The sequence below is a fragment of the Oncorhynchus gorbuscha genome, linkage group LG24 (genome assembly GCF_021184085.1).
Source record: "Oncorhynchus gorbuscha isolate QuinsamMale2020 ecotype Even-year linkage group LG24, OgorEven_v1.0, whole genome shotgun sequence".
Classification (NCBI taxonomy): Eukaryota; Metazoa; Chordata; class Actinopteri; order Salmoniformes; family Salmonidae; genus Oncorhynchus; species Oncorhynchus gorbuscha.
The window spans coordinates 33,110,238-33,122,292 of record NC_060196.1 but is presented as its reverse complement, the minus strand read 5'-3'; the positions used below and the strand labels follow the sequence as shown (position 1 = coordinate 33,122,292).

The window sequence follows — 12,055 nt, the reverse complement described above, 5'->3', positions numbered from 1 at the left end:
AATCATGTTATCAGTATTCTTGTAATCGGCAAGGACCAGGGAGTTTTTTTAAGAATACAAATAAAACGATTAGAGCGAAGCACAGGCAAAGTCTTAGTGGAAAACCTGGTTCATTCTGCTTTCCAACAGACACTGGGAGACAAATCCACTTTTCAGCAGGGTAATACCTGAAACGCAAGGCCAACTATACACTGAAGTTTGTGTAGATGAAGGCTAGGAGACATGTTAAAGAAGGATATTTAACATGGGCCAGCCAGCATCCCCGTGGAACACTTGACACCTTGTAAAGTCCATGCCTGACAAATTGAGGCTGTTCTGAGGGCAAAAGAGGGTGAAACTCAATAATAGGAAGTTGTTCCTTATGTTTTCTACACTCGTTGTATATCCATCCTCTCAGAAAATGAATGTCAAATTCCTTCCATATTGCTTTTTAACACTTTTTAACCTTCTAATATAACTATATGAGCTAGAATAATTGGTGTAAGAGCTTTACCAAGCACTTTTAAACAATTATGAGAGATAAATTAAGCCGATTCCAAATACCTGTGATTGTATGAACTTTTCGCGTTACATAATCACAACCATGTATATGTTCATGTGTGCGATTGTCATTAACATACCACCTCAAAGGCTGATGAAAGAGCCTCTTGGATAAGTAAATGACCAATATCAAGCCCATGTAAATATATCAAGTTTTATTTGTACTAACAGGTATTATGCAATATAAATACTTTGAAAATACAGCCTCATCATCTAAAGTCCTAAAAGTCACAGAATATCTCAGCACTGAGTGAACATTGCAAATCATCATGAAGCGTTCTGATTAACACATGTCCACACTAAGCCCCAACCTTTTCTTATTACGAACGTCTATCGTTTTACCATCTATATAATTCTGACTTCAATTCATTAGACCTTTTTTAAACTTTTTTTTTTTTAAACATACGACAATCAATCAAGGTGGATAACTATCATATAATATTCAATAAATAACGTAGTAATAACATAAGATTGGTACTTCTTTAACATGGATGGCTTTCTTTCCTTGTGCACAGCTAAAATAACTTGGAAAAAAACTGCAGAAGCCATTTCTAAGACAGATATCCAGTGATCCAGCAAAACACAAAAAGTAAAACACAGCAAAAAGGAACTAAAGAACAGTGTTTTTCGAAACAGACAATCCAAGACTGACCCACAATCCTCCTCATCGAAGAGTAGTCATTTTCATGGAGTCAAACTGCACATTACCATCTAAAGGGACATTTTCTGTTCTCAGACCTCAAAAGTGGCCTTCTGTTCCAAGTCCACAACACCATTGGTTGTGTAGATCCAGCTATATGCACGAAGCACTGCAAATCTGTAAGTTACATAGTGCTTTCCTTTTCCATGCATTCGTTTTGGATTCATTTTCCATTCCGTCTGGATCACATAGCCCGGGACGTGGACTTACCTCAACAGAAGACAACTTTCTGAGGTCTGAGAAACACCATGTTTGAAATGTTCCACATGGTCAGTGCTCCCTAGCAACGGAAGCCAGTCTTCCAATGTTGGGATATCCACTTGAGTGGATATACAGGCTTAACGCGACAGAACATACATAGTCAGCAGCATTGACATAGTGGTAAAACAATGGGTGGGTAAACTATAAAGTCCAGTGGGCGATCAAGAGAAGACTAACGAAATACAGGAAGACGTGTTACATTGTTATATCTGTATTATTTGCATTTTACTGTAGGCCTATAGGGAAGGTAGGATATGGGGAGATATTGAAATGTCTTATTTTTGTACGTTCTTAATTTGTCTAATAAGATTAGTACAGATTTTCTCAGGGGACCCCACAGGGTGCCCCGACCCCAAGTTTGGGAACCACTGTACTAACCTCTCGCTCTCTGCTTGCTTCCCCTCTCTCTGTGTCTCCTCTGCCGCCTCCGGCAGGCAGCCTCGCCACCGTCTGTCTGACTAGTCCCACAGATAGAACAATGAGCCAGATATTTCACCTGATGTATAAATGTGAAGCATCCGGTTGGCATTTCCACCCACTACCAAATATGGTGATGAAAGGAAGCATAGTTGCTGGCAGTGGAAGAAGATAGAGCGAGATGGATTTTGGCCGACATTCGGCAAAAAATAAATAATTGATTAAACATTTGATCTCCATACAGTTTTATGTTTCCAAAACTAGAATCTGTAACAGTGGACTGTGTTTTGTAGACTTTACCCTTTCCCAAAGTTGTGTTATTTAGTAGGAGGGTAAGGGTAAATGTAGTTATTGCACACAGAGTAGGCGTTCCCTAAATAAATGCTAGAACGCCCCAGTAGGATCAAACTAACTTGTGCTTGGCTCTGCCCACCTCCTTACTTATTCTGCCCACTATGATTAATTTGCTCCCATTGGAAACGACAGGCTCTGGTCTATCTTGGGTTAGTTATAAACATTTCAGTACTCTCTGTAAAGCAAATTTATAATGAGAACATAGTAGCCTATATTTTGCCCCTGCTCTGGTCAAGCGCCATTTAACATTAGCTTCTTTCTTCACCCAGCTAGCTAGCTGGCTAACACTAGCCAGAGCCCTTCAATCATTTAAAATGTTATAGCTTCTTTCTTCACCCAGCTAGCTAGCTGGCTAACACTAGCCAGAGCCCTTCAATCATTTAAAATGTTATAGCAATACTAGAAGTCTCTGCCACCTGACTGACATATCTATACGCAACTATTTGCCAGTTGTACACTCATTCTCCAAGAGTCAGGTTTTTTGTTTGTTTGAGGGAGGTCTGTAGACACGGCTGGAGTCGCGTACGTTTAGGAAAAAAATAATACAATGATGTACGGCATCTCGCAAACCCACAAGTCTGTCAGCGGCGTCTCCAGTTGCCTACTTTTATAGCCACTTGCCGTTGGTCTGCTGGGGTAGTTTGATTCACTGGCCCTCGGTCTGTGCTGCGATTCGCGAGAGGGCAGCGTTTAGCTGTTCGCTAAAAGAAGGAAGGCGCGAGTAGAACTCATCAAGAGAATTTGCGTTCTGAGCTTTGATCTACGCTTGGGAACGCAATAATAAGTGGGTAAACGTCATTTCACAAATTAAAAAGGTGAGTAAATAATATGTTTATAATGGATTATATATATATATATTTCTTTGCATATCCCAACTCCTCAAGTCACTCGCAGGGAGTTGGGTCACGATCAGGGTTGCCGTTGTACAGCACCCCTGGAGCAATTAGGGTTAAGTGCCTTGCTCAAGGGCACACCCGACACATGGTTGGCTCCAGTATTCGTATTCCTTTCGGTTACTGGCCCAACGCTCCAACCTCGAGGCTACTTGCCATTTTGTGTGTGTACTCTCCACTACATCCCTGGTCAGCAGAGTCTAGCATCGTTGTTGTTCATGTAAACATGGCTGGAGATGGACGGTAAGCCACAAACAGCCGCCTCATTATTGTTGCTTAAAGATGGGAGAAACTCCTCAGTGAGGGAACCCATGTCAACCCCATGGCCATTGTTATTGATTTTGTTTGTTGGACGAAGCAGAGCTTGGGAGCGTTGTGCATCAAGGTATACTTTTTTGTTTGTTTTAAGAATAATGAATATATGCTGCTGTTCTATGATGTCCGAGAGAAATAAATGTGTTTGTTGTTTGCAGTAATTTGTTTCTTGTTGTAATATCACAAATGGACATGGCAGTTTTACTATTAAAGATTCCAGCTTTCCAGGTGGATGGTAACGTTGCTTGTGTGAGCTGGCTGACCAATCCAAACAGTTTCCAAATAACACACAAAAAAAAGTGTCAAAAGCTCAAATAAACAGATGACTAAAACACTAACACACACATTCACAGTAAACACACATACCAATCTGATTACTTCAAAATGTTCTATCAATTCTCTGGAGGGATATAATATGAAAGTTTCAGTCTTTGCTTGTCTTTTTGCTCTGACATGAATTAAACGGGTTTGCATTGAAGGTTACATAAAACACCCTGGGGGATCCTGGTTTTCTGCCCTTTAACAACTGATTTAGAATCAGTTATCACTAACCCAGCCTGAACTCAATCACCATGAGCTAAACAACTACACCATCTTTAGGTCAGTATACTGTCACCACATAAACATCTAAGCCCTGTGTGTGATGTAGCAGATGGTTAAGTGCATCGCTACTGCATTCCTGAGAAGTTCTGCCACTCTGGATGCAGAAACGCCTTGTCCTTTCTGTGTCCGAGGTATTGACGGTGCTTCTTGATTATGTTGAGTTACAGTGTAGAGGGTTGTGAATTCACACCCCAGTTGGGGAAGAATTTCCACTCTGTCACGTCCACATGTAATGGTAGCTTTATCAGTCCGGGAGGGTTAGTTAGTTGTAGACAAAGAGTGTCCCTTGAGACAATTGGGCCCCTCAAGTGAAGAGTCACTGTAGTCATGGCTTGGTTCCTGTGAGGGACTGCAGGCTTCTCATCTCGCAGCAGTGCATTTTGGGAAGTCGAGTTTTCAGGGCATGTGGCATGCAGAGTTTTCATGTCCCCTTCCTAAGAGAGGTTGTGGAAGTAGAGGAACGGCCGTTCACCTGTAGAGGACAGAGACAAGGGGCAAAGCGGAGTCAGATCACAGATCATACCAAGACATGTTTGTGTTGCTGAGTGTCAGTTGTCTTTCTATGAGTGCATTTGTGTGTGTGCAAGCATACTTCTGTGTCTGAATGTGTGTTTCGGATTATGCAAAGATGTCAGTTTGTGTGAGTGTGTGTGAGTTAATCTTTCAGTGTGTGTCAGTGTGTCCTCACGTCTCATGCATTACAAAGGCAACAGAAGAGGAAGAAAATAAGAAGAGAACAACAGACAGGTAGGTAGAGAGAGTCCAGGAGGGCCTGCGTGTGGTCATGATTGGCAGGATGTTGACATGCCATATGGAGACGCACGATTGTTTACCCCAAGGGGGGATGTCAAGGCTTTTTTATTTTTTTGTGTTCCTGTCAGCTCCTCGTACCAAACAGAGAAAGAGGGAGACAGCAGTCTGACACAGACGCTCAAGTATCACTGCCTCGCCTTTAGTGTTTCAAACACTGATTTCTCTTTTGGATTCTCAGAGCTGGGAGCAGAAAAGAGTGGTGAGGGATTTTTTAAAGGTCTAAATACCATTAGTATTTTGTTATTGACGGGATAGGGGGAATGCAGAGGGAGATATACATCGAAGGGCACACAGTAAGGAGACGGATTCTATTTCTAGCTAAACAAAACCCAAACATGGAAAGTAGCATACTTGTTTGGAGGCCTCCGTGGAGGAATGGACTTCATTTCCAAAATGTCCATTGTACTGCAGTATCGCTGTAGAAACAAGAGAGACAGAGCAACACTTCAGAATCCCAAGACCTTCACAATGAAAAGTTAGAAGAAAAAAACTGAACCTAATAATATCACAGTAAGTTAAGGTATCTGTTGTATTTTTAGGGAAATATTCCATTTAGATTCCAGGGTAATATTGCCTTGGAGTGACAAGCGGGAAAAAGCGATGGCTTGTTTGTGGTTTTCAATTGATTTGTGGGCTAATATATATATATATATATACATACACACACATATATATACACTAAATCAAACTGTCCACTTAGGAAGCAAATGGAATAGACAACAGGTGGAAATTATAGGCAATTAGCAAGACACCCCCAATAAAGGAGTGGTTCTGCAGGTGGGGACCACAGACCACTTCTCAGTTCCTATGATTCCTGGCTGAGGTTGTGGTCACTTTTGAATGCTGGCGGTGCTTTCACTCTAGTGGTAGCATGAGACGGAGTCTACAACCCACACAAGTGGCTCAGGTAGTGCAGCTCATCCAGGATGGCACATCAATGCGAGCAGTGGCAAGAAGGTTTGCTGTCTCTGTCAGCGTAGTGTCCAGAGCATGGAGGCGCTACCAGGAGACAGGCCAGTACATCAGGAGACTTGGAGGAGGCCGTAGGAGGGCAACAACCCAGCAGCAGGACCGCTACCTCCGCCTTTGTGCAAGGAGGAGCAGGAGGAGCACTGCCAGAGCCCTGCAAAATGACCTCCAGCAGGCCACAAATGTGCATGTGTCTTACTTATTTTCCACCATAATTTCCAAATAAATTCATTAAAAATCCTACAATGTGATTTTCTGGATTTGTTTCTCATTTTGTCTGTCATAGTTGAAGTGTACGTATGATGAAAATTACAGCCCTCTCATCTTTTTAAGTGGGAGAACTTGCACCTCAAACCAATTGAGACGGTTTGGGATGAGTTGGACCTCAGAGTGAAGGAAAAGCAGCCAACAAGTGCTCAGCATATGTGGGAACTCATTCAAGACTGTTGGAAGATAATTCTAGGTCGGGTGAGAGAATGCCAAGAGTGTGCAAAGCTGTCATAAAAGGCAAAGGGTGGTGCTAAACACTTTGTTACTATATGATTCCATATGTGTTATTTCATAGTTTTGATGTCTACCCTATTACTCTACAATGTAGAAAATATTTTTTTTTTCTAATTAAAAAAATAAAACCCTTGAATGAGTAGGTGTGTCCAAACTTTTGACTGGTACTGTGTGTGTGTGTGTGTGTGTGTGTGTGTGTGTGTGTGTGTGTGTGTGTGTGTGTGTGTGTGTGTGTGTGTGTGTGTGTGTGTGTGTGTGTGTGTGTGTGTGTGTGTGTGTGTGTGTGTGTGTGTGTGTGTGTGTGTGTGATATATATATGCCATTTAGCTGACAATTTTATCAAAAGCAACTTAGTCAGTTATAAGTGCATACATTTTACATATGTGTGGTCCAGGGAATCAAAACCACTATCCTGGTTTGCAAGCCCCATGCTCTACCAACTGAGCTACAGAGGACCAATGGTCACTGTGCTGGTGGTCAGGCATCTCATTAGCATGCACACACACCAATTACTGTACATCCCCCATAACTGACATCTGATTAATCATGTATTAACATTTTCACAGGTCAGTGTCACAAGCAAATGTGTTTGTTCAAAGTTGAGGGACTGCCATCCAAGGACAAAAGCACACACACAGGCAGACTGGCATTCACAGGCACAACACACTTTGTGTGTGTGGGGGTATGTGTTTTTGTGCGTGCAAATCTGCTCTTGCACCAATCCATTCATCCTCTGCTTGCAGCAATCCAATTCTGGGTTGTTACCATCAAAAGTCTGAACACAGGAATGCATAGGAACGCCGAATGCCGAACACCGTCGGACCAGATGGATTATCTAACGAACATACTCCGTTTGGTACCAGTTTTTTTTAAATCATTAACACCACACTCTTTCCTCTATTGTTCGGGCTAGATAGTTTGCTTTGTTCATGGAGTATTTGCTAGCTAGCTATCTACCATTGCAGCTGACCTGCTAAAGTATGCTAGCGTTAGCTCTAATTGCAGTGTTGGAACCTGTTCCATTGATAAATTGTTTATCTCACGCAATGTTAACTTATCCAATCTTTTTACTGGCGCTGTGCAGCAGGCACGTATTATGCAGAAACAGTAGCTAGCTAGATAGCCCATTGGTTTTACTTTCAGATGTTTTATTGAACAGAATAAAGTCAGAGTGACAGCGTGTAAAGAATAGGAGAGTGACAAAGGGCTGTGGGTTAGATTTGAACTCATGCAGACACAGGTATACATGTGTGCTGGAGGCAGTGACGCTAACCGCTAGAACACCTATGCCACATTTGAGTATTGGGCTCATTAGTACTTCCGATGTGCCATTAAGATGGGTGAGGGGTGGGCTTCATTCAGAGCAGTGGATGACAACTTTCGTACCAAATCTGACAGCCCTGACACGGCCTCTGGCTGCCTGGTAAGTAACGCATATATTACCGCAAATTAAACTGCCTGGCCTCTGATGTGCCTTTGGCCAGCGCTCCCGTGTCACATGTCAGATGTCCTCCTCTTGCTCTTTTTCTCTCTCTATGTCTGCATATCCCTCTCACTAGGTCACTCTTTCGCTCCTTGTTGTTTCTCCCTCTCTTTCCCTGTACTTGCTCACTGCTCTTTCTCCTGCTGTCACCCCAATTGTGTCAGGTCTCTGATGTTCTGGGAGTGGAATTTACTGTGTGTGTGTGTGTAGCCTCGATGCCACCTCTTTCATTCTCCCTTTCTCTCGCTCAGACACACACACCCTTATCCTTGTCACACAGTACTGGGTGCCCACTGCCCATATGTGTCACTGTGATCCATGCACGCACATACTGGTACAGTATGTGGTTACTGAGAGGAAGACGGCTCATAATAATGGCTGGAATGGAGTGAATGTAATGCTATTAAACACATTCGTGTGTTTGATACCATTCCAATCACTCCATTCCAGCCAAAATACTCTGTTCCAGCCATTATTATGAGCCGTCCTCCCTGTCCACTGTGACACACACACCCACACACACACACACAGGTCGACAGCAGAAAGAGAGACCTATTCCTTGACTGGTACTATCACCGGCAGAAACATGCAATGTCCTTCTGTCGGCCTTGGTAAACATGTTTCCCCCAAGCTATTAGCATTCATGCCAAAACACTCGTAGAAAAACAGAAAAGGCGGCGGACAAATGAAATGAAAAACTCATACTACAAAAGGTCACGTTATTACATGTGACTCAAAGGGCTAAAGAGGATGATGATGGGATCTACGACGACAGGCCGCAGGTTAGAGCTGCTACTCTCAAAGTGACCCGAGTGTGCAGTACATGGTCAGTTTGGTGAATGCATATTTCTCTTCCTCTACATGCTGAATTATGTAGGGCTGTGGTGAACTATATTAAAAATACAAAATCAATGCCATTGTCATTAATGGCATTGGGGCCGCAGGTAGCCTAGTGGTTAGAGCGTATGGCCAGTAACAGAAAGGTTGCTAGATCAAATCCCTAAGCTGACAAGGTAAAACATCTGTCATTCTGCCCCTGAACAAGGCAGTTAACCCACTGTGCTGTCATTGTAAATAAGTTTGTTCTTAACTGACTTGCCTAGTTAAATAAAAGGTAGAACAAAAGGACTACATTACCCAACACTCAATCCCCCCCTTACCTTGTTGGTCAAGCCTGGGATCTACAAAGCCCCAGTGCTGGTAGAGAGCTGCCAGGTCGTGGGGTTTGTAGTTCTTCAACAGACCCAGGATGTCCATGTCCACCGGGGTGTCTCTGCTGTCCTCAGCAGTCAACTCCCTCTTCCCATGGCCGAAGACGGTGGTGGGTGCCAGGTACCCACTGCTGCCCTGCGCCCCAAACATGTTTGTGACTGACCAAAGGTCTTGACCTTTCAGGGCTGCAGGGGGATCCTGTGGATGGCTGTGTGGGTGTGGACGGGGCTGGGGGTGTAAGTGAGTTCTGTCTGGGGTAAGATGGGATGTGTGGTCGGCCCTGCCATGGTTCCTGGCGAGAATAAAGCCGAGGCCCTCTTGCGGAAGCAGGCTTCCCCCGGCAGCAGCCCGATGATGGCTTCCAGATTTGGGTCTGCTTGTCGACTGCTGGGAGAATCCTCGGATGCTGGTTGAGGCGGCGGTGGTGGTGGCGGCAGGAACTTTAGGGTGGGCTTCTGTTTTAGATCGGGCGCTCTTATTTGCCACCTCCCCCGTATGGTTTGGGAGGCTTGACAACCTCTTCTTTTGAGGTAGGAGCAACTTCCCACCACCAGTGGGTGACTTTGTGGAGGTACGTGACCCTGACACCATGGCCTGGCTGGTGTTGGACTGGACAGTAGTAGTTGTGGTGCTTGTGTGGGTCTTTGCCCTCTTGGTGTCTCCACCTGAAGGTTGCGTGGCAGTGGAACCTGGGGCTTTGGTGCGCTGGGACCGGGGCACTGGGAGCGCTGGGCAGTCTTTTCCTTCCAGGAAAGGCGGGGGCCCCGTGCGTCGTCCAGCAGCCTTGGAGCCCTTGAAACAGGTGACGTAGGGGGCCCACTTGGGGGCCAGGGAGCTGCCACTATCCACCCTGTGGGCCACACGCTGGTGGATCCACAGCACCTCCAGGTAATGGGTGGTGTGGATGCAGAACGGACACTGGTGTCTGACTAACTTACCCTCGGACAGCGCTGCCACAGGGTTCGCATCACTATCCTCCTGCTGGCCCTCGGGCGGGGCAGACAGGTTGAGGAGGCTGGCGTTGATGATAGATTTCTGAGAGGATTGCCCTTTGACCTTTAGGCTCCTCAAATTTTCAGACTGTCCGCTCGATGCCGTCCTCTCCTGGCCAGGAGGATTCCAGTAGGGCTGGCTGAGCAGTGTGCTCTTCAGCCGGAGATATTCCATGTAACCTGAGACTTTGGGAGTGCCGAGGCTCGGGTCTTCTATAACTGCTTCCAGTATGTGATGACGTGCATCCCTGATGTGCTTGTGCAGCTTGTGCATGTGGAACGTGAGGCAAGAAGGGTCGCTGGTGTGGAAGTCACAGTGCTCGCAGAAGTATGGCTTGGTATCTGTGGATAGCAGAGTACAGGTAGACTAAGCTCACATTGAAAAACAGACATTTTAAGAAAATGAGCTTCAGCAAGGTGTGAAGATTTAATAAGCTTTCACAAATATGTGGATGAGAGAGAAGGACATTGTAATGCTACTTTTCATCAGTCCTTTTTAGTCATTTAGCCTAACAACTCAACTATTTTCAATACATGCTAAATTCAACCGTGTTCATGTCCAACTTAACTTTTACTGTTGAATGAAGCCTTCAAGAACCCTTAAGTATATTCCAGAAAACATTAAAACAAATGTCAAGCTATATGAATGGTACAGAAAGGTTTATGCCTCACAGTACCAGATGTATAAGGGCCTTTCATATTCCTTTATGTAGGATGAGGGGTGGAATGGGCAATCCATGCCACACGATGGCGCCATAAAGCCATATAATTTGCAGTGGCACCCTAAAGGCAACTGTTGAACACCCATTTGACCTGTATGAGTACTGCTCCATGACAACTGCTTCTAACTTGAACACTGAACTAAGACATCCACTTCCATACTACTTCAAAATGTGAGAAAAGTGCTACAGAATAATACATATATCCATCACCTTTTGCTTGTCAATGTCATGAGTGTAATTTCAAACATTACAAGACTATTACAAACTTGTGAGTTCCTATTTATGGGCATATTTACCATGTAACCATGTTTTATTTGTTTTATTTCACCTTTATCTAACCAGCTAGAACAAGTTCTCAACTGCGAACAGGGCCAAGATAAAGCATAGCAGTGCGACAAAAACAAAACAGAGTTACACATGGGATAACAATAAACGTACAGTCAATAACACAATAGAAAAGGTCTATGTACAGTGTGTGCAAATGTAGTAAGATTAGGGAGGTAAGGCAATAAATAGGCCATAGAGGCTAAATAATTATAATTTAACATTAACACTGGAGTGATAGATGAGCAGATGATGATGTGCAAGTAGAGATACTGGGGTGCAAAAGAGCAAAAACAAAATAACAATATGGGCATGAGGTAGTTGGGTGTGCTATTTACAGATGGGCTGTGCACAGGTACAGTGATCGGTAAACTGCCCTGATGCTTAAAGTTGGAGAAGGAGAAATAAGTCTCCAGCTTCAGTGATTTTTGCAATTCGTTCCAGCCATCGGCAGCAGAGAACTGGAAGGCGGCCAAAGTAGGTGTTGGCTTTGGGGATGACCAGCGAAATATGGTAATGTCTGAATTTTTGGGGGGATTATTTAATTATTATTGCTGTGAGAGTAAGGAAAATTGTTCTGTTTTTTCATTTTTTTTAAAACCCTTTTTGTGATATCCAAGTGGTAGTTACAGTACTGTTCCATCGCCGCAACTCCCTTACAGACTCGGGAGAGGCGAAGGTCGAGAGTCGTGAGTCCTCTGAAACATGACACTGCCAAGCCGCACTGATTCTTGACCCGGAAGCCAGATGCACCAATGTGTCGGAGGAAACACCTTTCAGCTGGGGACTGAAGTTAGCGTGCTTGTGCCCAGCCCGCCACAAGGAGTCGCTAAAGCGCGATGGGACAAGGAAATCCCGGCCAGCCAAACCCTCCCCTAATCCAGACAACGCTGGGCCAATTGTGCGCCACCTCATGGGTCTCCCGATCACGGCTGGCTGCGACACAAGCTGTG

At 44.3% G+C, this 12,055-nt stretch overlaps 1 protein-coding gene across 2 annotated transcripts in view; it reads right to left on the bottom strand.

The window, feature by feature from the left end:
• Window positions 1-684: 684 nt before the first annotated feature.
• Window positions 685-12,055, bottom strand: part of LOC124013115 (zinc finger protein 516-like) — a 28,198-nt gene continuing 16,827 nt past the window's right edge. For both annotated transcript variants that reach the window (XM_046327282.1, XM_046327283.1), the window contains exons 3-5: window positions 9,013-10,398; window positions 5,248-5,312; window positions 685-4,555 (exon numbers count right to left, since the gene is read on the bottom strand). In XM_046327282.1, the coding sequence (XP_046183238.1) occupies window positions 4,505-4,555; window positions 5,248-5,312; window positions 9,013-10,398 (1,502 nt within the window). In that variant the 3' untranslated portion in view covers window positions 685-4,504. The remainder of the gene's footprint in view (window positions 4,556-5,247; window positions 5,313-9,012; window positions 10,399-12,055) is intronic.